Here is a 26,989-nt window from a genome sequence, read left to right as displayed (position 1 = left end):
AAAATATTTTAAAAATCATTTTTAATCCTTACTTAAGTGTAAAAAATAAGTTTTAATCTTAAAACAATTTCAAAATAATCTTTCAAAGTATTTCGAACCATTTCAAAGCCAAAAATTCCAGATTGCTCAGAGGGAACCGATTCCCCCCCCAAGGGGGTACCGATTCCCCCGTAAAGGGTTTGGCTCCGAGATTTCCAGAATGCTCGGAGGGAACCGATTCCCCATAGGGGGTACCGATTCCCCCCACGCTCCAAACTGTTTTATTAATTGTTTTCACACTAAAACGGCTATATGATCTTCACTAATCTTCCCCAACGTTCAGAAGAGATTCAAGGTGTATTTAAACAAGTTCTGAAGCCCTTGATCAACAAGAAATTATAGAGAAACAAGAGAGAAAGCATCAAACACCAAGTTTGTGCAAATCAAGCCAATTTTCCTTTCAATATTCATTTTGCTTTCAAGAACACCATTTGTGCTCATTTGTAATTATCTTTGAGTGTTCTTTTCTTGTTCTAGAATTGTGCAAACATCTTACCTTGTGAGGTTTTCTTGTAAGTTTGCAAATTTGTAATCTTCTCTTTGGGAAAAAGAGTGTTCTCAAGAGTTGGGTATACTCTTGAGGGATTTTGTAAGGTTATTTCTTTGGCCTCAAAAGAAAGAACAAATTAGTGAATTTGTTGGAAAATCCTTAGTGTGGATAGCTAAGGTAGTGGACGTAGACTTTGTTTGAGAAAGTCGAACCACTGTAAATCGCTGTGCAATTACTTTCAATTTTTCTGCAAAAGCTTCCACGAAATTTTTAATTGCCAATTCACCCCCCTCTTGGCCGATTCCGTCGATCGATTAACTCAACAGTTTCCAAAGAGTACAATCAAAGGGAATAAGTTGATTTTGTTGATACCTTTTTCCCTGTGGTGAAAATTACTACTATTCGGTTGGTTTTGGCAATTGCTTCGAATTTTCAGTGGTCTTTTGTGTCATATGGATGTACAAAATGCTTTTTTACAAGGAGATCTGCATGAAGAAGTTTACATGGACCTTCCTCAAGATTTTTGTAGTTAGGGGAGAACATGGTTTGCCGACTACAAAAGTCCCTTAATGGGTTGAGGCAGAGGAAGAACATATACGATAATTCTTCTATCTTCTCCATATTATAAATATTTTAATTAATTTTGACTAATTTATCATTATAATGTTCAAATGGTTTTACCATATTTTTATGTTATGCTTGATACTATAAAAATCATGTCTTACCTCCTAAAATATATTCCAAGAAAGTATTTATGTTTTATACCATCTTCATTTCCCTTTCTAAGCCGAGTATGTGCTCTTCCTATTCTATGCTCTGTAATAGGGGTGTAAAAAGTTGACCCGACCTGTAAAACTGATTGAAACCGACTCGAGTTAAAACTGTTTTTGACCTGCGTAGTGGCGATCCGAAACCGATTCAAGTCGGAACTGGTGTTGACCTGAACCCGAGTTAGACCTGAAAATTATGGATCTGAACCCGACCTGCATCCGACCTGAGAACGACCTGAACCCGAACTGCATCCGACTGATATGAACCCGAACCCGAGATTGACCTGGTAAATAACTGGTATTACCCGACCTGTTTTCAACCTGACCTGTTATGAACCTGACCTGTAATTGACTCAACCTGTAAATGATCTGATGTTGTTAAAATGATTTGATATTATCCTTACTTATAAGGAAAGTTACAATTAATATAATTATGTTATTTTAAATTTATAATAAACTTATGATAATTAAATTAATATGATTACTTTTTGAAAATTAGTTTTTATATTAATTATAATTTGTATATTATAAATTTGTTTTTTATGTTAATTCCAATTCATAATATTCTTTATATTTCTTATATTATAAATTTTATTTATAATCACTAAATTAAATTTAAATATTATCTTATTGAAGTTGATTTTATTAAATTATATTAATTGAGTTAAAATATTCATAAATCTAATTTACTTTTAATGTGAAAATTGATTAATAATTTAAGTAAACTTAACTTGAAATTTTAAAATCAAAAAATATTAGTTGAAATGATGGACTTATTAAAGATTAAAAACTTGAATAACATTTCAAATACTAAAAAAAATTATAAATAAAAGTAATTTTATTACATTTGAAAACACTAAAATTACAATAAAATAAACCAAACAAAATAATTTTATGTTGAAATAAATTATCTATGATCTTACAGCTAATGCTTACAAGGCTAAAAAGCCTAACTATACTACTAGAAATATCATTATCGAGCTTTTATACCTAAATGATGCCAACATGTTTAATTATGGGAAACTTTCTAGCTTTAAAAGTCAAAATGCCACCAACATAATTCCACATTAGTAACTATTTAGATAAGAATTTATAAGGTTCAAAATTGATTTAAATCAGACCAACAACAAGAATTTACAAGGCATCAGTGAGTAATAGACAGCAGCAACCAACAAGTATCAATGTACCAATTCAGCAACCATCGTTGCATCAATTCAGCAAGCATCCTGCATTAAGAAAGCATACAATCAGTGGTAAAGCCAAAGAGAATTCGATGGCCAACAAGGCCAAACATTTTCGACTTTACTAAACCCTTACAAATATCAAGTAGAAGCAAGCAATATCTGAATCTAATATATCTGAATCTACCATTAGATGCAGGCAGAAAGTATGGCCGGAAACGGTGCATGAAATTGAATATATCTGAATCTGCAACAGAAAGATGATCAAGTTGAGAAGAAACTAAAAGAAAACAACGAAGTCCTTATGTTTTTATGTACCTCTGTGTGTGTTTGTTTGTGCGTGAGAGAGAGAGAGATACGAGACCAGCATTTTAAATTAGACAATCAATGTTTAATTCACAAGACCAGAAGCAACCACACAAAATTGTGTTGAAAAACAAAAAGGGATTAATATTTTATCAATCCATACACATTTCAGAGACATGTGCAACAATGACTGCAGAAGATGATGGAAAGCGCACCATTCTTCTTCAAGCTTTGGCATTAATAATGTTGCAGGTTCCATTTCTTCAAACTCCATCACTCGTTTCAAATGTTCAAGACGGTGCTTATCCTACAAAAAGAGGGAACACATTTACAAGATAAGTTGAAAATTAGTTCGGATGGATGAAACCTCAGCCAATTTTGAAGATAGAGTACCTTAAATACACGTTGCCAGAACTGATATGCCATGTCTCTGACAAAGCAAAATTATTCACCTCAGACCACAAATATAGAAACAAGGAAAATGGGTTGGTTGAAGAATGCATTATTAACAATGAAGAACAATATGCAAGTCAGGTATCAACCAAATGTAAATCTTCTTGCACTACTTCCAAATACAAACTTACAAGTTGCTATTCACTAAAATGGTGGATATATAGCAACATCGACAGTATTTAAATTACATACAGAGAATACCTTACTCAAACTTTCCCACTATTGTTGTATCTTGAAAATTGAAGAGATAATCCTTATCGCCTTTTTAGATATAGGATCTGTTTGTTTAGATCTAAAATCTTTTATGATATGTTTTTCCCATGCAAAATAGAATTTTCAATTTGTGGATGATCTACTGGTATAAATAAAACAAATAGGTGAAACTCAATATAAAGCTATTGCGCCTACTTTCATCCATTTAAACTGGGAAGTGGAGCATCATTGATATAAAGCTCATTTTGATGCAAGTTTTTCTATTAAATGGATCGTTTCTCAAGGCCACAAAGAATAGTTCAGGAACAATCTAAAGTCTAATCCTTAACATTTACACCACCTGCATCAGTTGATTTTCCCCTCAAGAGGGCAGGTAGGTAATTTTCTATTATCAAACATCTGAACTTTAGAAAATTGAACTATGCAATTGATAATTTTGGATCAACATGAAATACAAAGGAATTAGAGCTGTATAAAGGTTGATTATATTGATTCATGTAGAATTTGGTTGGTATTATTATTTCAAAGTTCAAACCAACCTCAAGTCCTTCCTTCTTAACTTAGTTTCCTGGTTTCTCTTACTAGTCTCAAGCTACATAAATGAGCCTTACTATTCATAAGACTTCAAGCCGAAAAACCTAAAGAAGTAAAGATCTAATGATTTTGACGGTCAAGGAGGCTAGATGAATTAACAATACAACAAAGATTCACCAATTTAAACATATATAGAACAAAGAACAAGAATCAATGACTTATTTTGATATAATCAATAATAACAGGATGCAAGAACAAATGAAAATACAGTTGAATGAGAAAACTCACAGTTCCATGGTGCCACCAGCATTGGTGTGTTTAAGAGCTTCATTATAATCTTCTTAATGCATGAAAACGATTCCAGCAATCAACCTTAATGTGGCATTGTTTCCAATTTCTGGATCTGCCAACAACTCTTTCAAGCTCACAATTATTGACTCCTAAATGCAACAATTCAGTACAACCCAACCGTAAATCCCCATAAAAAAAACATAGTTTTCCCGTTCATTTAGCAGATCTTTACTTATAACAACAAAATTCAAGCAGATCTAAAAGGAAATTCACCTTATCGTGAGGGTTGGAGAGATATTGGGCCAGTAATTTAACGGCTTGGAGAGGAGTGGCGGCGGATGAGTCGATCTCATTGATCACCAGCTGAGATTTGAGAAACGAGAAAGAGTGTAAGAAATTGCGAATATTTTACGCGGGAGAAGAAAACGAAATGGAGTAGAAAGGGGGGAAGAGGTGCCTGGTAGCTGCTTAGTAAATTCGAAAACAAAAAAAAAAGTCTGACAAAGCAGTAAGGATAGAAACTGATCATGTTTATTTAAAGTGGAATAAATGAAACAAGGGGAAAATAGATCATATATTTACTCATCTGCACATATTATTGGCAGCAATCTCACAATAAATTGCAATCTCAATGACATAGAGGCTCGCAAAACTGCTGGGGAAGGAGGTGAAGACTCCACAGGTGCATGTGTTCGCCTAGCCAATCCAGGACCACCACCTATTGTACCTTTGCGATTATTAATTTTATTAGTAGAACCTTCAATTCCAGAAACAACAATGAAAGAGGGAAAACGAGAGAAAAAGGGGAAAATTTGGATGCTGAGCGGGGAAGAAGAGAGAACGAAAATAAAGGAGGGAGGGTTTGGAGGGAGGAGGCGGGAGAAAATGATTAATTTTGGTGCATGTTTTTAATTTCATCCCTATAAAATTTATATTAATAAATGATTTATAATTAATATTAAAATAATTATATATTATAGTTAATATTAATATAATTAGTATTAATATTAACTTATATTAATATAATATAGTTTATAATTTATAATTAATATTAATATAAATTATATAGTACATTAATATAAACTATAGTTTATAAATTATATACTATAGGTTATAAAGTATAAACTATATAGTACACTAATATAGTTTACATATACTATATAGTTTATATATACTAATGAACTATATAAGATATAGTTTATATATACTAATGAAATATATATAATGTATAGTTTATATATACCATATAATTTATATATATCATATAGTTTATATATACTATAATATAAATTATTTTATATAGTATATAAATATCAACTATAGTATATAGTTTATATGGTTTTTATATATAGTTCATATGTAAATTATACCATATAGTATATATAGTTTATATATATAATATATAGTATTAAATATAAACTATAGTATATATATATAGGTCATATGTAAACTATATAGTTTATATATATAGTTCATATGTAAACTATAGTTGATAGTTCATATGTAAATATCAACTATAGTTTATATGTAAACTATAGTTAGTATATAAACTATATAGTTTATATGTAAACTATAGTTCATATATAAATATTAACTTTAGTATATATATAGTTCATATGTAACCTATATAGTTTATATATATAGTTCATATATATGGTATGTAAATATAAACTATAGTTTATATACATAGTATAAAATATAGTATATAAATATAAATTATAGTATGTAGTTTATATAAATATAAATATAAACCTTAAACCCTAAACTAAACCCTAAACCCTAAAACCATAAGTTGCAATTCATAAACCCTAAACCTAACTCTAAACCATAAACCATATATACTACATATATATCTATATATATATAAACTATATAATTTATATTAATAAACTATATAATTTATACAATATATATTATTTATAATTATACGTAATATATAAATATAAATATAAATTGTATAGTTTATATATAATTCATATATAATTTATATATAAACTATGTAGGTTCTATATAGTTCAATAGTTCATATATAAACTATATAGTATTATAGTTTATTCACGGTATATATAATTTATACATAATATATATATATAAACTATATAATTTATAAATATAATACATATACTTTATATATAAACTATATAGTTTATATTATATATATATATATATATATATTAGTAGTTTTAATTTTTTTCTCAACTTTTAAAATGAATTCAATTTAGTCCATTTTACAATATTTTTCATATTTTATCCCTTTTGTGTTGTTTAATTTATTTAAATTTTTATTTGTAATTTCATATTTGTTCAATTTAGTCCTCCACATTTTATTTGCATATGAAATTGACCCATACTTATTACTTATTTCTATTTATTAATTGGCCCATAACTTTTTAAATGAGTATAATTTAGTACATTTTGTATTAATTTCAACCTCAAAATTTAAAATTATTTCGATTTGATCCCTTTTGTGTTGTTTAGTTTATTTAATTTTTTATATGTAATTTTATATTTGTTCAATTTAGTCCTCCAAATTTTATTTGCATATGGAATTGACCCATACTTATTACTTATTTTTATTTTTAAATTGGCCCATAACTTTTTAAATGGGTATAATTTAGTACTTTTTTTGTATTAATTTCAATATCACAATTTAAAATTATTTCGATTTGATCCCTCATCAATGTGTGCTATTTAATTAATTTAAATTTTTATTTGTAATTTCATATTTGTTCAATTTAGTCCTCCAAATTTTATTTGCATATGAAATTGATCCATACTTTTTACTTAATTCTATTTTTTTAATTGGCCCATAACTTTTAAATGGGTATAATTTAGTATTTTTTTTGTATTAATTTCAACATCACAATTTAAAATTATTTTGATTTGATCCCTCATCAATGTGTGTTGTTTAATTGATTTAAATTTTTATTTGCAATTTCATATTTGTTCAATTTAATTCTTAAATTTGTATTTTTCAAAAAATTTAACCATGATTATTTATATTCTTAGTAATTTACTCTAAATCATATACAATTAGAAATTGCAATTCAACATTCGCGAAAGACGAAAATAATTAATCCAAAAATAAAAATTAACCCGACTTTAACTCAATCCGTATCTGATAGAGATCCGACCTGAATTTTATATGCCAATGATGTGACCCGATCTGAACGAGATCCGCCTGAAGTCTATCCGAACCTGAATTAACCTGCTTTTTAACTGCTTCGGACCTAAACTGGCAACGATCCGAACTGAAAATGACCTGACCTGAACCCGATCTGGATTTGGTGTCAAATTTACCTGACTTGACCTGTATCCGATTTTACCCGACCTGCCAAGATTCGACTGAAACCTAAACGATTACCCGATTTTACAACCCTACTCTGTAAAATAGTATGTGTTCGCTGAATCCCGAATGATATACATTCTTATAAAATATATTTAAGGATAATATTCCGCGCACGTCTCGAACAACTCTTATCCTTCTATTTTTCTTATTTAATCTATCGGTTCAATTTTTTTTTCTTCAAGTATATAAAAGTACATATACACCAACACCAGTGGCGGAACTATGTCAATTAATTTTTTAATGTTAATTAATACTAAAAAATTATATTTCTAGAAAATAAATAAAATAAATTTTATCGGACACCCTTAATTGAAAAAAATATATATTTTTTAAAAATAAAAAATATTTTTAATAAAATTTTAATTCCACCCTTTACCAGCTCAATATCTAAGCATGCAAAACTGATGGTAGACAGATCTCAGTTTTGACAACACATGTTTCCCCGTCTTAGAATGAAAGGAATCAAGCACATAAAAGAATACTCGATGTAATCTTTGTCAAAGAGAATGCCATTCCGTGGGAAAGGATAAGTAATATTTAGGGTGCGTTTGGTTCACGGAATGTAAGATTACCAGTAGGAATAAAAGATTACCAGAGAATAAGATTACTGAAAATGTTGTATTTTGTGTTTAGTTGGATTAGCAGGAATATAAGATTACCGTGTTTGGTTAAAGGAATAAAAGATTATTGAAATATATATTTGACCAAATTGTCCTTATTATATATTTGTATAATATTACAAATTGTAAAATATTTATATATTTTATTTAAAAAATTAAATTCATAATATTTATATAATTTTTTTATAAAATTAAAAATATAAAAAAGGTTTAATGAAAGGGTAAAAAAAATTTTAACCCCTGAACTTCATATAAAATTTTAATTATAGACTTTTTTTGTAAATATAAAATAATTTAAGGAAAATTTTGTAATTTAACATTCGTAGAATTTTTATTATTTAATGACAGAAGAATGATATTTTTGAAAAAAGTAAATATTTAAGGGCATTTTGGGAATCCCACATTCCCATATTTGGTTGACCGGGAATCTCATTCCCGGTAATGTTTTATTACCAATAGTAAATTTTTTGGGGTATATTACCGGGAATGTCATTACCTCCCTTCCCTTAGGTATTGTAACATTACCAGCGTTTTGGACTAAAATGCCCTTAAAATTTTGTTTTTTTTCAAAAATATCATTCTTCTGTCATTGAATAATAAAAATTCTACGAAGGTTAAATTACAAATTTATACTTAAATTATTTTAGATTTACAAAAAAAAAAAATCTATAATTAAAATTTTATATGAAGTTCAGGGGTTAAATTTTTTTTACCATTTCATTAAACCTTTTTTATATTTTTAATTTTATAAAAAAATTATATAAATATTATGAATTTAATTTTTTAGAGAAAATATATAAATATTTTACAATTTGTAATATTATACAAATATATAATAAGGACAATTTGGTCAAATATACATTCCAATAATCTTTTATTCCTTTAACCAAACACGGTAATCTTACATTCATGTTAAACCAACCAAACACAAAATACAACATTCCCAGTAATCCTATTCCCTGGTAATCTTTTATTCCCACTAGTAATCTTACATTCCGTGAACCAAACGCACCCTTAGATTTTTTATAATTTTGAGGGTAAACTACTAAATTGGTAACTTTCTTTTTATGTTTATATAGTTTTACCTCTCAAATTCAAAAAACTTAAATTTTGATCACTTATATTATCAATTTAGTCTTATGTTATCAATTATTATATTTTGGTTATTAAGCCGTTAACTCTGTGACACATTAGTTAAAAGAGATTAATTTTTAGTTTTATCCTTGAACTTTATATAAAATACTAATGTAATCCTAAACTTTAGATAAATTATCATTTTAACCCTAAACTTTAGATAAATTATCATTTTGACCCATAAATTTGACCAAAGTCCCATGTCGCCGTGAACACTCCCACCACTATCGTTGTCGATCATTGTTAATCGGTGTCGGTCACCATTGTTGTTGACTGTTATACCTAAAAAATTTGCAGTTCACTCTTTATTTGACATTTTGAATACAAATCTAGTGTCTTACTCAATAGAAATATATGAAACTTAAAAAATCTACCCTATAACTCTTAGATTTCCTTTAAAGTTAAATCATAATAATAAATTTATTATTAATATTCCTTTAAAAGTAAAGATACTAAAAATCGAAATCTATATCATAATGAAATGTATACAATTTTTGTTTATAATATTATAATATTATTTTTTGTTATGTGTTTATATTAATTATAATTTTTTAATATTTATAAATATTAGAGATGTTATTTCAATATGGTAGTTTACCCCCAAATAAAAATAAGTTTGAAATTTCCCCTTTTTACAGAAAAGAAAATTTTTGAATATTTTAATAGATTAGATAAAAGAGTATCTCGAAATCTCGTCCCCTTTTAATTATAGTACAACTAAATAATAGTAATTTAAAAAAAATAGTAAGCTTTTTTTATTAAACTTAATTATAATTAATTAATGAAATAAAGTTTTAAATCTCTAAGATTTATGTTCAAGTGTTGTATTAAATAAATTATATAATTTAATATTTATTATATTTAATTTTAATTTATAATTATTTAATTTAAAAATATAAATAATTGATTCGATATTAAGATTAAGCCCAAAACAAAGACAATGAATATCAGGTCACGTTGTATACTATTTTTCTCTTATCATCTCTTTTAATCTTCAAATATAAAATTTTATTAGAAAACACACTATTTACTCTCTATTTTCTGTTGTGGCATAAAATCAAGATTAACTAACAATATCATTCAAACTCTTTTATATATTTCCGTTCGTTAGATACCAACAATTAGAAATGCTCAATATTTTGATAAAAAGAAAAATAAATTAATTAAAATTTTCAACTCGTAAAATTTGGACTCAATTTATGATTGAAATTTAATTTACTTTATGTTAGAATTAGATTGAAGTTTCATTATCATTTCCAAAAAATAGCTTTGATTTTGTATTACTTTTAAAATATTAAAAAAATTTAAAAATATATTATAATTTAAAATTATTAAAAAATTATAATTAATATTATAAATATAACCCAAAATTATAACATAATAATATTATAAACAAAAACTTTATGAATTTAATTATGATATGAATCTAGATTTTTTATGTTATTATTTTTTAAATAAATATTAATAATAAGTTTATTATTATGGTTTAATTTTAAACAAAGTCGAAGGGTTATAGATTAAATTTGTTGAGTTTTAGATTTTTTTGGTGAAATAAACATCGAATTCACGTTCAAAATGTAAAAAGGAGTGAACAATAAATTTTGATGTCTAATAGTCGACGCCGATGACAGTCGATGTCAACCAACAATGATCGATAGTGACGATGATGAGTGGTGGCATCAACGAGAGACTTTGATTGAATTTATGGGTTAAATTGATATTTTAATTAAAATTTAAGAGTCAAAATGATACTTCATATAAAGTTCAAGGTCTAACTAATATTCTATCTAAAGTTCAAGGGTAAAATTAAAATTTAATCCATTTTGACTAATGAGTCATGTCATATGTTTAATGAGAATTAACAACGCAGTAACAAAAATGTAATAATCAATAACATTAATAATCGAAATTTTAATAAATCGGTAACATCAATCAAGTAGTTTACCTTAATTTTTAATATTAAAATTATTTTAAAATTTATGCTTTGGATATATTTGATTTTATATTTTTATATATTATATAAATAATAATATCAATGAATTAAAAACAACTAACTTAAAATTATAATAATTTAATAAAAAATCAATTTGATTTTTATAGGTACACATAGAGTTATACAAAATTAATTTGATAAAAAATATAAATATGCAATAAAATTCTACTTAAATTTAACAAAGATAATAAATTAATATATAAAAATTATATATCTAAATTATATAAATTAAATTTGTATTACCTTTTAAATTTTCTTTTATAATTTCCACCCACCCCACTTTCATCTCCGTCTCTTCGCTAAACATGCCTCCGCCTCCTATTCTCTCGCTCTCCTTTTAACACAACCCTCCTCGTCTGGTGCCCGATCCAAGCAGGTAAGTTTTGAAACCCTAAAATTAACTTTAAATTTCTGGTTGAGTCACTAGAATTTGAGTTACGGATCGGGTTGTGGTATCTGATCTCTGTCTCTGAATTACCTTGCCATATTTGATTGTTTGCTTGTTACTCTTCTCGTCTTGTTCTCTCTCTTTGTGTTCACACTGTGGAGATTGAGAATTTTTTTTTTCTTTTGGAGAGGAATATATCGGCTTAGCAGGAATAGGGGACCATTATCGTCGCTACTTTCTGTTATTCTGCTGTTTGTTGCCGTGCTACACCGCTATTGATGTGAATTTTCTTTACGGTGGCGCAGGTGCGTCTATAAGGACACAGCGGCTGCGTCACTACTGTGCCACCCCTATTTGAAACCCTATAACGTACTTATCAAAACTATCATTTCTTAGTAAGGATTTGAGATAAGTTTTAGGTTAGGCTTGGAGACTTGAATTTCAATAATTTGTTTTAACTTTAAAAAATAATATATATTGTGTAATAAAACACATGTAATGTTATATTTCTGATATTTTTCAAATTCTGTGATATTTTGGATGTTTATTATAGGAGAATTTGAATATTTGATATATATATATATAGAGAGAGAGAGAAAGTTATCTGTGAATTTAAATTCATGTTCTAATATCTTTCAAGCATGTAATCTAATGATTCTTAATTCGTTTTACATGATGTGTGCATTTCATCCTCACAATTTTGGTCATCAATATTTAGTTTAATAGTAAATTTAAGACAAATGGATACAATGTTATTAACGAATGTATATTTGATGTTGCAATAAAAACTACCATTAATTAGTAAGGTTTTCAAGTAAGTAAGCTTACAATCTTATACATAATCACAGCATATGCATTTCATTAAGCTTACTATCTTATACATAATCACAGTGTATGCATTTCATTCGCATAATTTTATATAAAAAAGGAAATTTAAATCCAAATTTTTAATTCATTTTTCTAAATATAGTGTTGGAGAGAACTTTTCATAGTATATGTATCATGGTGCAGAGTAGTAGTACCATTCAGTTATTTATCTGGATTGATTTGATGATATTTCAGCTAATGGATATAGTTGTCATATGCAGAGTAGTAGACTTGTAGTACATCTATCATGTCCGAAGCTCCAAAAAAATTGAGTGAACAATATAAAGGTGGACCTGATTTCTTTGGCTTCTATGCTTGTCAAATAGCTGATCTGTTGTCAGAAGATGAAAATGTCTTGTCCATGTCCAATGCTTCTGAGTTGTCTCAAGGGAAATATGGGGCGGTCAGTGGTAAAGACACTTTGGACTGCAGTTGTAAAGACGCTGATTCACTCTTCCAAAACAGCATTGTTGCTGGGATTTCAGATTTCAAGAAAGGAAGATTGAAGGGATTACTTAGGCAGAGCGTGAATGATCTCTCAATGGAAGTTGATGAGGTACAAATTCTTTCCACTCCTGTTTTCTGAAGATAAATGAGTAATGATGCCTACTATTGGGCACTTGTGGAATTTGATTTTCTCAAAGTGCTTATGGTTTTTGTATTCGAAACTTCTAAAGTTAATAGTACATTTTTTAGCTTTTTATAATATCAAACAATCATATTCTCTCCTAAGACAAATGAAAATCATTAATAGACAAAATTTGGAAGCCTCATTGCTCTCATGCTTGTGTACCTGATATCCCGCGCTCGTAAACTTTGGTTTTATGTTCTGCCATCTCAAAGCACTAATTTCTTTCTAATGATCAAGATATATCCCATTTCAGACCAGTCATAAAAAATTATTGGTTTCATTTTTCTCTACCAATGTTTTCAAGGGTGCAAGTTATAAAAATTCTTGCATTGAATATACTATTTTGAAGAACACGTTCATTCCTATTGTCACTTACGTGAATCCCTTTCTATTTTTTATCACTTCATAGTAACCTTTAGCTGGCTTGCTGCTTTAATGGTGCCCTTCTATTTTGTTTACCTGAATTGCTAGCTCTTTGTGTCTCTCTATAATTCTTTCAAAGTAAATGATCAATGAAACAATAATGTAGAATTGGTTTTTGGCTCCCATCTTTCAGAGGGAAAAATATTGTAATAACTGAAAATTTTGATTATTGCAGATGTTAGATCCTGTTGTGGCTATGTCTGAATTACGTTTTAAGCTCAGAAGCAACAACTTGGGGAATTCAGCATTAGATGGTGATGCAGACCAGGCTGCCAGTAAGAAACTTAAGTTATCATCTTCCTGCTCATCAACCAACATCACAGGAAATTCTTGTCCTATCAAATCTGGATCTTGCAAAGAGGTTATATTTTACACTTATCCCATTGTTGAATCTTGGTATTGGTTCATCATAAATTATTTCATGCGCAATAAAAGGAGCACATGCATTATCTTCGAATAGGTCATTAGATTGTATAAAATGCCAATTGCCAAGTTATTATACTGAAAATGAACAGATTCTAGATATTCAGATTGCAATTAGTTTGTTCTGTGGAACTTTTGGCGGCATTGGATATATTTGCACATTGTATCTATAGTCATATATGCATATTCTATTTGAAGCAGCAGAGGCATTTTTCTCTTTTGCTTGTACTTACAAAATGATGCATTATCATTAGTAACTTGTTAATAAATGTGTTCCATTATACTTTTTACTTTTTTTTAGAATGAAGATGATTTGGAGTTCCTTCTAAAGAACGATAACCAGCTGCTGGTAGAGGAAACAATGAGAAAATATTCTGATGAACTATCCTAAACGGTGATTTTCTAGAAATTGTCCTTTTCAATAGTTTGTTTTTGGGTAAAGTACACAAATGATCACTAAACTGTGTTGAAATTATCTTTTTGTCCGTTGAAGTTTTGAAAGTTACAAAATGATCATTAAACTTTTTGAATTGTTACAAAATGGTCATTAAACTTATCTAATTGTTACAAAATGGTCATTGCACTTATCAAACTATTACAAAATGATCTTTAAACTTACGGAAATTTATCACTATTTTATAACATGCAATGACCATTTTTTAACAGATCAATAAATTTAATGACCATTTTGTAACTTTTGAAACTTCAGTTGTCAAAAAGATCATTTTAGTATAATTTAGTGATACTTTTGTACTTTACACTTTGTTTTTTCATACTCTTCTGTGTCATGTATGCCACTTTCCGAAAATTATTTATAGCTGAAATCAAGTGATATCTCTTTTCAGCTGGTGCATATGGAACAAAAGCTTGAAGAAACTTTAGATACTATAATGTCCAAGTGTAGGTATGGCTTTGTTCCCGAGGAACTTACAGCTTTGAGTGTGCTTTACACACCGTGCTATTCTGCAATGGATATTAGGTGCTCATATTATGTATTTTACCTTTCACATGTGCATATGCTGTTATAATACTGCCACTTTTTGCCTCGCTTCAATCAGTTTTTGTGCTTTTAACTTCAATTACAGGCCTATGACACGCACTGAGAAGCGGCAGCTTCAGAAAATGATACAACAGCTACCCAACATAAATCTTGTCCGTTTGGTTGAAATTATCCAACGTGGTAGGCCAACCAGAAATACTTGCGGTGAAGAAATCTTTGTTGACCTGGAAACAGAGGTAAAGAAATAGCTTCGAGTAACATGATTTCAGGAGTTAAGTCTACAATTTCAAACCTGTACCAAGGCTATGTCTTGTCTTACAGGAAAATGCGACGCTCTGGAGATTATATTACTACGTTGAAGCAGTTGAGAAGGCCAAAATGCTTGCACAATTGCAATTTAGTACAACCCCAACATTATAGCCATCTTTCTGAGACCATGACAGCAGTTATACATGGCCTTCGTTCAGTGAATACCATCAGAAGATTTTCTGCAGGCATGCTAATGATCCATGTAAATTTATTCTTTTTTTCTCAAGGTGTTGACAAACTCAGACTTGCAGAAAATTGAAATAAATTGCACAGCGATTTAGAGTGGTTCGACTTTATCAACCAAAGCTACGTCCACTACCTTAGCTATACACACTAAAGATTTTCCAACAAATTCATTAATTTGTTCTTTTTTTTTAGGCCAAAGAGATAACCTTACAACTCCCTCAAGAATATACCTCAATTCTTGAGAATATTTTTTTTTTCAAAGAGAAATACAAATTTGCAAATTTACAAGAAAAACCTCACAAGGCAAATATGTTTGTACAATTCTAGAACAAAGAAAGAACACTCAAGAATAAATACAATTGAGTACAATAAGTGTTCTTGAAAGTAAAATGAATATTGAATGAAAAATAGGTTTGAAATGCTAAAACTTGAGGTTTGATGTTTTCTTTTTGATTATCTCTTGATTCTAATTGTTTGATGTTTCTTGTTATTGATCAATGGCTTCTAAGCTTGCTCAAATACACCTTGAATCACTTCTGAACGTTGGGGATGATTAGAGAAAATAATATAGCCGTTTTAGTGTGAAAACAATTAATAAAACAGTTTGGAGCGTGGGGGGAATCGGTACCCTTATGGGGAATCGGTTCCCTAAGTGTAAAATTCAAATATTTCGACCGTTATATAAGGGGGGAATCGGTACCTCCTGGGGGGAATCGGTTCTCTCTGAGCATACTGGAATTCTCGGAGTCAAACCATTCAGGGGGGAATCGGTACTCCCTTAGGGGGGAATCGGTTCCCTATGAGCAGTCTGGAATTTTTGGCTTTGAAATGGTTCGAAATACTTTGTAAAATTATTTTGAGATTAAAACTTAATTTTACACTTTGAGTAAGGATTAAAAATGATCTTTGAAAGATTTGGAGTAATGTTTTGATATTCGAATAATTCTATCGAATATACTTAGAAAATCATTTGGAAAATCATAAAATTCATTTAACTTAATTTGTTATATCGAAATATCAAAATGTTTTCAACAATATGCAATATACATTGAAACATATTTGTAAATTCATTAGCCAAACAATATGCTTCTCTGGCAGCACAATAGTTTTAAGGTATGCAATTTTTGGTCCATTTAAGTGTAACTTCATAAAATTTCAAGTGGATTTATGAATTTAGGGTTTAGATTTTGGGATTTTGGGAGTTTGAAGCTACGATTGCCGGTGGACGGTGGGTAGGCAACAGTGGTGGACAGTCAACGGGTGGGGTGGATGCTTTGGGATTTAGGATTTTAGGACTTTTTTAGGATTTAGAAATTTTTTGGGACTTTTTGGAAAACAATAATAATTTTAAGTTTTTTTTAAAATAAAATTTTTAGAAATTTATGGACATGTAATGCGTTGCATTTTGAGTGGTATACAGAATTTTTTAACGTCTGTTACGGGCTAGACACCTAAATGATTACATTGGAAATGTTAGGTATATAAATTAACCAAAACAATTAGATACCTAAAGGGAAAAGAGGTATAGCTTAGACAGTTTTTTTATATTAATCCTTTGTTTTAAGTACTTTATTTAAAAATGCTCTTTGTTTCCATTTGATCATAATCTTGATGTTGGGTTTTCATATATATATGTCATTGTATTTCTTTTATTTGCAACAATGTTTCTTTTCTTTTGTAGTTTTATAATTATTTTTATTTAACAAAAAGTTAAAGGTATATATTCCGATATTTGAGCAAAAAAAAAATTTCTAGCAATAAGGCTTTTGAAAAGGGGAAGAAATTATTTTGAAATTTTTTTCCTAAAGCAAATCTTACTTGAATTTGTTTTTAATATAAAAAAGGATAGATTATTACCTTTCTAAAATCGTTCTGATATAATAATAAAGTGTTAATACTACAAAAAAAAATTGTACTCTCTAATTTTCAATCCGAAATTTGTACAGCCCTTTAAATTAATTATATTTTTAATAGATATTTTCTTAATAAATTACATTAGATATTAATTAATTCCTATGAAACTATTGTTTGAGCTGTGCAAAATGATTAAGAAAAACATTTCGGCTTTAAGTTGATGTATAGTTGCCATCGAGATGATGGTCCAGAATAAATGTTGCAAACCAAAACACACCATTAATGTAATGCACCAATGCCCATCACTAACTAAAATATCTTTTTTAAATAAATATGAAACAATAAAATGATTTATTCACAATTAATCTTTTATTATTATTAAATAGAAATTTTAATAGAAATAGAATTAGATTATATTTTTTTATTAAAATTATAATTGTTAAGAATTTTTATTTGTTTAGGATTGGAGCACTTAATATATTTAAGTCAAAATCAATAATTAAAGTTGAGTATTAAAATATTTTTTCATAATTAATATCAAGAAAAATAATTTTAACCATAATTAATAATTAAAGTTGAGTATTAAAATTAATGCTAATTAAAATTATTGGGCAAAATCAAAAATCAAAACAAAGTCAAAATCTTGACATGCTGTTAGACCATTCAAAATTAAAACAAAAAATAGAGGGCGAGTTAAATGGCGACGGCTTACACGCGATATTGGCAACGGATTGGTGACAGCAGTTGAGCAGTCGCGGTTGGCCTGGTTGGGACGAGCGACGGTCTTGGATGGTTATTAGGCGGCTTACACGAGTTGAAAAAAAGAGGAAAACGACTGGTGCCGCGGGACGAAAATGGCAACGACAATGGCAGGGTTAATCGACGGTCCATAGCTGGGCGACTTTTGATAACGACAAAGACCGGTTTCCTCTTGGCGGGAATGATATAGGTTGAATAATACGATTTTCCGACGAAGATAGGGTGGCCGACAATGGTTTTGATAGTTACTCTAGGATGATTTTGCAAACTTAAACAAATTGAGTACTCAAATCCTAAAGAAATAAAAATTCTTAAAATAATTATAATTTTAATAAAAAAAAATATAATCTAATTATATTCCTATTAAATTTTATATTAAATAATAATAAAAGATTAATTGTGAATAAATCATTATATTATTTCATGGATGAGTCTACAACACACACCACACACCACACACTGATATGTACCGATATAAATTTATAAATAATCATTAAACTATGATAAAATAATTTTTTTGGTCATTCAACTTTTTAAAAAAATATAAAATGAATATTAAATTTTAGATTTCATTAAAAATAAGTATTGACACTTGACTCTCGTTAAGGCTGATGTGACATATTAAATTAATAAAAAAATCTCATTTACTCCATCAAACTAAAATTTTGTTTTTTGATTTTTTTAATAATTTTAAATAATAATTCCAAAAAAAATAGATTTTTTTAAATATATGGATTTTTAAAATTTATTTTTGAAATTATAAATATATTTTTAAAGTTATATTTAAAACTATTAAAAATAGTTAAAGAAATTGAATCACATTGTTTAACAAAAATTGTTTCATTTTTATAACTAAAGTTATTGGATTTCAAAAATTATAAAATTTCAAATATAATCATAATTAAATAAAAAATTAATTATAAATTTTTTTGAATTAATAAATTATAATTTTAAAAAAATAGTTAGAGTTTTATGAATGAAAAGATTAATTATAAAGTTATAATTTTTAAAAAATATTTTTATGATTTTAAAAATGAATCTTAAATATATATATATATATATTTAATTGATTTTTAGAATCATTATCTCAAAATATTGAAAAATATCAAAATGAAATTTAGTTTATAATTGAGGGTTGAATGAGATATATATATTTTTTGATTAATTTAACATGTTAAGTTATCCCTTCAATGATATTTAAAGATGTGATATTCATTTTGTAATATAGTTGAGGGATTGATTGAATGAGATATTATATAATTTTTAGAAGTTCAATGTTCAAAATGAATATTTTAGTATAATTTAATGACCATTTAAAAGTTTTACCTTCAAAATTAATGGTACATTTTAGTACATGACATGTATTGTAGAATTTTCTATTATTTCATATTTATTTAGTAAGGATATTTTAATTAGTGATGTGCATCGGTGTGTCACATTAATAGTGTGTTTCGGTGTGCGCCTTGCACTCTAGACTCATTATCGAGATGATTGTTTGTCAATTTGGCTATGAGAACACTCTAAATTGTTTTAAATTACTTAATTATCGAATAATATTTTTTTCAAAAGAAGATATAAACTAAATTTCGAAAGTGGGATTTTTATCAGAATAATACTAATTTTTTTTATTTTCTTAACTAACATTTGAAAAAAATATTATTTTAAAAAAACAATACTCTCTTGAAAAATACGTGTCATGTTAGTTGCGCTTTTCTATAAGCACGTTCAATAGGATGTATCTTTATTTGATGTGGCGTAGAATTTGGACAAAATCTCCTAAATTTATATTGCTCAAAACTAAAATGAAAGAAAAGAGAGAAGTGGACAGAAAATATATATATAAAAATGTCTTATGTGATACATACCAAAGATACATATTTGCATGAACATGAGTGAAATGATGTCGCTATTGCACATATATATGCTTTGTATTCAATCATCTCGATGTACGCATATTTAAAAGTTTATATTTAAATATATTTAAAGATTTATATAAACAATATGATATTTGGAAATATCATAGTCAAATTTATTAGTTTTGAACTATAAAAGATAAGGTCTGAACTTAACCAGATGCATATTAATACGATAATCATAGATATATATTATTTAAAAAAAAAGCTACTGACATGATGCATCTTTGTCTTATTTTCTTAAATATTTTTTTGATATATATATATATATATATATATATATATAAAAATATTTAATTCAAATAATATTGCCTTTCAAAAGTGATTTTAAGACAAGAAAGAGAAGGACAAAGAAGAAAATGATGAAATGGGTTAGCATCAAATGAGCCGTGATGTGAAATTTGTGAAACTTTTTCTTCTTTCTAATACAAAAACAAACGATAAATTGTCTGAAATAATTATTGATTTCCCACTCATTACCGGAAAGGAAGGGTTTCCTCTCCTCTTTTTCAGACAAACTTTGAGAAACCCTCAAGTTTATGTACATTTAAATCAACATAACTCATCATGCATGCTCCTTAATTTATGTTTTTCACATATATTACTTATGTCATGTGTATGTGTATGATAAAGAGTATATTTTTTATTTTTTATTTTAAAAAATTATTTATATTTTTAGATAATTATACTCTCATATTATACATAATTTCAATAACCATTGATATAGGCTCTAAAGAAAAAAAATATTATGATTACATATTAAATCATCACTCATCCACATAGCTAGGTTAATTCCATTAAAAATATTATTGAAAAATGAAATGATACATATGTTATATAGAGGTGTCAACTGAATTGGATGAATACATGATGTTTCCTTGTATCATGGGATAAACGCAATATTTTATGTTTGAGAGTAAATTTATAAAATTTTAGAGTATAATAAATCTATAAAATTTTAGGAGTGATAACAGATTATTAATAAGAACATAAAAGAAATATATAAAATATATAAAAATTTAAAATTTTTAAGAGTACTTATATCTGTCGTCATAAAAAAATTCAATCACCATCTTGATCTTGTGATCTGTTATCCAAATCATCATTGCCTCGTGACCCATAAGACTAAAACTATACCCCTCACACTATCTACGTCGATCTCAAGACACACATAATCCTTGTTATACTTATCGCACAACCTACACATAATATTTTAAATGTATCAGTTAAATAAATATTAACTAAATTTTCTTGAAAAAAGTATAAAATATTTATCCTTTGGACTACCATCACACATATGACATTATTCCAACTGCCATTGTTTAAAAAACAATAATAATCATCATATAAATATGAGAAAATATTAAATTTAGTTTAAAAATATAAATATTAAATTTATTATTATTTTAAATCTTACAATAACTATATTTTAATATATATATATAATGCATTTAATTATAAAAAAAATATTAGATTTGTTTTAGCTGTATAAGTGTTATCATATTTTATAATTAGTCTAAATTCGAATTCTTATTTAACTATTTTTATTTTTTCCTAGCATTAATAATATTATAAGATAAATAAAATTTGTTGTAATTTATCAATTAAATGAGGCCTTTGGCATGTTGTTAGTGCGCTCATTTTCCCTCCTAGTAAACCCAGGTTTGATTCCCCTCAAACCTCAAACTCAATCTTGATGACAACACATGTTATCATATGATTGGATAAAAATGTATTTAATTAAATAAATTAAAACTAATAAAAAAACCTTCCAATTAGGTGGTAACATGCATCGCCTCTTGATTAGAGGGTTAATTTTTTAATTAAATTAAAATCAGGACTAAATTGATAAATTATAAAAGTGATTAGGACCAAATGTATAACTATGCTAACTTTCTTAATTGTCATGTTAGCCCCTACGTCAAATGTTAACAATAGGTGGCTGAATTGATAATATTTAAATAATTAAGTTATTTGATTTACAAAATTAAAAGATCAATGGTCAAAATAGAATCCTTCCATAATTAAGTGGTCATGAATATAATTTACCCTTTTAAATTTTACAGTGGAGAGAAGAAAAAAATAAACAATGAGTTATTAGAAGGATTAAATTTTTAAAATTAAGACTAAATTAAAATAATGTGCAAAAATTAAAGATTAAATATATTATTATGCTAATTTTATTAACTATCACAACATTACTATCACTTTTTTTTAAAAAAATAGAAAACGATCAACTAACTTTTTTTTTCAAATGAGATGACCAATTTGTAATTTTTATAACTAGGAAACGTTATTAAAAAATCTTGCAATCAAAGATTTATTTGTATATGCTATTTTATAAACTATAAAAATATAAATAAATTTTGAAAAGGTTTTGGTTCTATAATATATACAAATGTAAATAAATTTTCAGAAGATCTCCGAATCTGAAAAATCAAACCAACATTTTGTTGGCTAGTCGTACAAAATTCCATAAGTATCCTATAATAGTGCTATTGCATTAATTAACTTTGGGTACCGCATGTCAATGCATGGGGCAGCTTGTTTCCATGCAGTGGCAGAGGTAGGCTTTGTACGGTTATCATGAAATTTGAACTTTTTATGTTTAATAATTTATTTTATTGAAAGTGTTAATCTTGAAATTTTATTTGTGTTCAACTTATATTAAAAATATATGTTATTAATATATATGTACCTACCTCAAAAATATTTTTAAATCTACAACTGTTTCTATTACATCCATTTGAAAATGTGTATGCTCCTAATTCCTAACCCACCCTTAAATAATTATAAACCATATTTAACACTATTCCTTTTCAAAGTAAAGACAAATATTTTATTGATGCACATCTATTGCGTAGTGGGATATAAAAGCCCTACAACAAAATACAACACAAACATAAGCAAAAAAAATTTACTATTTGTTTAATTTTGAGTGGAAATGGGGAATGAAAGGTCAAGGAGACATGCAATCATGAAAATTGAATGATATACAGTTAATTATTTATTCTAATGCCAACCATTTGATTGTGTATGGGTCCATCATCTATTGCACGTGCACCATGCAAATATTTATAACTTTTACTATCGACACTAATATTCAACGGACCACACCAAGCTAAAATAAGAATTTTATTCGATGTTCGTGTAATCATTTTAGGAAGCGTTGATGGAATAAAGACGATTATGTTGATTTAAAGTGATATAATCATTCTGATTTGGATAGAGAGTGCTCTTTAGTTCAGGGGGAAAAATAGTCCAAAACCTCCTCTTGTATGCTCTTGAGGTTTATATGTTGACCACGAACTGATTGCTATACATAGGTCGATAGGGTGTATAAATGTAGCTGTTAATTAGTAGATTTGGTCAAGAAAAATCTCTTGAGTTCATCAAGAATCTTTTCAAGAGTCATCTCGAGGACTTGTGCTCTTCGATAAATTCTTCTGGATGTGCTTGCTGACATATTGGTGGAGAGTGGTATTGTCGGAGGTATAACAAATTATCCTCCCATTTTCAAGGAAATTCTATAAAGTGACTCGACTCGAGACTTAATACCTCAAAAATTGATAGGACCAAGTGGGTTATGACGATTATTGACGGCTCACCTCTTCTGATTTGGAAGACAGCCACAACTTATATATGGGAGGTCAATCGTTGGTTGGTGTCAATGTTTTCGGTTTTCATGAGTAGGTTAATTTGATAGATATAGTCGGTTATTGATTTATTTTGAAAAACTATAAGGGGTTGTTTAAAGGTCATGCTAAGATTGTGACTTCATGGGAGGAGTAGCGCTCCAGTGACTATACGCCTGGAGGTTTTCTTTTGGAATCATCTTGGGCTATATTTGCTTCGATGTTGTGATTGTTGAATAGTCTTGTTATTAAATCTAGGCAAATGATATGCGAACTAGACAGAGTTATTTCTACGATTGCATATGTTCTCAAATGGCTAAATCAAGTGTAATGATTTCTAGACCCGTGCTTATTCAATGTGAAGGATTATCCTCTACTATTGAGCTGTTGGATAGATTCAGAGGGAATTCGGTATGTGTGTACTCCCAACGAAGCATTTTCAATGCCTTTTTAGATATTTCCTGGGCAGAGTTTTCCTCCGACTATATAACTAAATTTTTCAGTGGAGGAGTCTCGACGCTTGAGTGTGATTTAGTTGTTTGGGCAGTTTTAGCTAAGGCCCTCGTATGTTTCCCTGTGGGGTTTCTCTATATTTATCTGATAAAGGTGATGAGAATACTATCGTGCGGAGTGTACATTGGAATTTATCTATGAATATACTTGAATTTGAGGTTTAAGTATGTGTTCTAAAAGTTTGCGGAGTTATCTTAGAGACTTTTTCGAATTCACACGTATTATTTTGTGAAGGGCTCTTGGTGCTCTAGCATGTTGTTTGCGGACGTTGCTCAATTCTTTTCAGGGTGTTTTTTTTTAATAAAATAAAGGTAGATGAAGTAGTTTTCAAGCCCACTTAGACTCCTTAAGGATGTTTCTCTATGCTAATGGGTATATGATTTTATTTTGTTCGGACTGAGTTTAACTCTTGCCTCAGATTTATTTTATGTAGAGTTTTCTCAAAAATGTAAAATTTTTGGATGACAACAGGGAATGTTATGACATGGTATGTGTTTCTAATGATTTTATGAGGTGTTTTACTTAATTCAATAAGAGTTTCTCTTTTGTTATACATGCATATTCCCCGGTGCAGTATACTTCACGATTTTACAGGAAACCTTCTTCGTGTTTCATAAAAGTCATGCACAAGTTTTCTTGTCTTTAGCAGAGGCATCACTGTCCGTTTTGATCGGTGAAAAATATTTCGGTATGTTATTCGCATGAGGTATCTTCGTGCATTAAGCCAACAGAAGAGATAACTGGATGCCCCCAGGGAAATCCGATTGACAAATAAAGGCTTCTTTACCGTTGGTAGACATGATGGGGAGGTCTCAGTCCCCCTTGTTGTGGCAAAGGCATCTCTATGCTTAAGAAAAACCGTCATTTTTCAACTAGAGGTGCTTACAACACCATAAGGTATAATTGTAAAAAAAAATGATATAACGTACTTGTGTTGGAACTTGCTCGAGTAGGTCTAGGAAGTATGTCTCCCTTTATTAGGGGGATTGAACAACTACCAAAGATTATCATATATGTTTTACATGTTATTAGATGATGACCCTCATGGTAGGTTTATCCTCACGTGCTGCATGAGCTTCTTCTATATGCTTGCCTTATCGTACAAATTAGTCCAAGGCTCTATTTTTTACAGCTTCTTCAATTGTGTCCTTGAGATATACACATCGTTCAGTGTTATGCCCCTTTTGCATTTGATACTTGCAATAATAAGTATTGTTTCTTCAGAGATCGTTCTTCTATATGCTTGTAATAATAATGCTTTCTTCAGCTTCTACTCCTTTTAATTGCTTCTAAGAGAAGTTAGTCTTCACTACTTTCGTAATTGAAAACTTGCATTCATCAATGTGATTTCATAAACTTAAGTCTATCGAATCTTAAGTTAATAAATAAAGTATTTTCTAAATAACCCAACCATGATAAAAATAATAATCACTACAACAAAACATGTTTTTAGCGGTATTTTTAAGCACCGTTAAAAACCCTTCTGGCGCTAAAACAAACGCCACAAAAGTTTACGGCGTTTATGAACGTAAAACGCAGCTAAAGGTTATACTTTTTAGTGGCGTTTGTAAAATAAACGCCGCTAATAGTAATGACATATAGTGGCGTTTTCACCCAAACGTCGTTAATAGTCATGACTTGTCATAGCATTTTTATTCACAATACGCCGCTATGGTATGCTCTAACCAAATGTTAAGTAATCATGTTATCTGTACATTATCCAAAGATGTGTGCATTAAAAATTTCTAGGAAAGCATTTAAGGAGAAAAGAGAAAGAGATGTAACCAGAGTTAAATAAAGTAGAAATAAACATGTATCAATTTGAAATTTACAAATTCAATTTTTCCTTTACAAAGCTCAGGCCTCTCATCAGCATCTCTACGCCGGCCATCAGGACCAAGTTTGTAAAGTCACGAGGAGTATCATTAGTAAACCCTGAATAAGTATGGCATAATCAGTGATATCGTCATCTTCCTACATTACAGAAACACAATCAGAGAGTAGAAATAGACAAGCTCAATGTGTGGTCATGGCATTTATCTAGCATGGAATAATGATTTCTATATATATGACCAGAACGTAAATGGCATTTATATCCAAAATATTAAATGTAAAATTGATAAAATCCAACATAATAAGAATATAAGAAAAAATCACCATATAATCTAAGGAACCTATAGCTGACAACTAAGATACTGGAAGAGTATTATTACATTTCAAAAATAAAATTTTAGTTCAAGAGTTTTCTAACTAAAGCTCTCAAATAATAATCACACTGTTTGATTCCCTAAGTGTTGAAAGTTGGATTTTAATGCACCGAAAGTGCACAAATTTAATGCACTGAAAATTTGTTGGGTTTCGTTGAAAAAATGGAAAGGGGTATAATTGTAATATAGTCATTGTACTTTAGGGTATTTACAAGATTATGCTTTAAGCTTCAACTATAAATACTCTAACCCATTTAGCTTCAAAACCATCCCAAATCATTCTAGCTTTCTCCTAATACTAGAGAATTTAGAGAGTTTTCTTGAGAGTTGTTTTCTCCTTTTTTATCAAGAGAGAATTGTCATTGTTTTCTCCTTGGTAGATCGAGAGAAGTTGTAATTCCTATTTTCTCATAGTGAAATTCTTCTACCTTTTCTCGTGGTTTTTACCCTATATTATTTGGGGGTTTTCCACATAAATTTTGTATCTTTTTTATCTTCATTTTTATTT

At 28.5% G+C, this 26,989-nt stretch overlaps 1 protein-coding gene and 1 long non-coding RNA gene across 2 annotated transcripts; one reads left to right on the top strand and one right to left on the bottom strand.

The window, feature by feature from the left end:
- Window positions 1-2,628: 2,628 nt before the first annotated feature.
- LOC120138517 lies at window positions 2,629-5,141 on the bottom strand. The gene is made up of 5 exons (XR_005517548.1): window positions 4,551-5,141; window positions 4,275-4,426; window positions 3,180-3,216; window positions 3,002-3,093; window positions 2,629-2,727 (listed from the first exon to the last, which is right to left on the bottom strand). It is a non-coding gene; the product is annotated as an uncharacterized LOC120138517 (long non-coding RNA).
- A 6,517-nt stretch (window positions 5,142-11,658) lies between these two features.
- On the top strand, window positions 11,659-24,687 carry LOC120138549. Its single transcript, XM_039154009.1, has 6 exons — window positions 11,659-11,749; window positions 12,858-13,184; window positions 14,951-15,084; window positions 15,191-15,341; window positions 15,427-15,566; window positions 24,676-24,687. The coding sequence occupies exons 2-5, from the start codon at window positions 12,876-12,878 to the stop codon at window positions 15,523-15,525; spliced, it is 693 nt and encodes a 230-aa protein (XP_039009940.1). The 5' UTR covers window positions 11,659-11,749; window positions 12,858-12,875; the 3' UTR covers window positions 15,526-15,566; window positions 24,676-24,687.
- The last annotated feature ends 2,302 nt before the right edge of the window (window positions 24,688-26,989 follow it).

Source organism: Hibiscus syriacus, unplaced genomic scaffold (assembly GCF_006381635.1).
Source record: "Hibiscus syriacus cultivar Baekdansim isolate YM2019G1 unplaced genomic scaffold, ASM638163v2 tig00110694_pilon, whole genome shotgun sequence".
NCBI lineage: Eukaryota > Viridiplantae > Streptophyta > Magnoliopsida > Malvales > Malvaceae > Hibiscus > Hibiscus syriacus.
This window is presented reverse-complemented; position numbering and strand designations above follow the sequence as displayed.

What these genes read in the sequence shown, in the direction of transcription:
- LOC120138549 (XM_039154009.1), top strand. Translation starts at nt 12,876, where the DNA reads ATGTCCGAAGCTCCAAAAAAATTGAGTGAACAATATAAAGGTGGACCT. An exon ending in TCTCAATGGAAGTTGATGAG is followed by an intron (nt 13,185 to 14,950) that starts GTACAAATTCTT and finishes ATCTCTTTTCAG; the next exon opens with CTGGTGCATATGGAACAAAA. An exon ending in TATTCTGCAATGGATATTAG is followed by an intron (nt 15,085 to 15,190) that starts GTGCTCATATTA and finishes CTTCAATTACAG; the next exon opens with GCCTATGACACGCACTGAGA.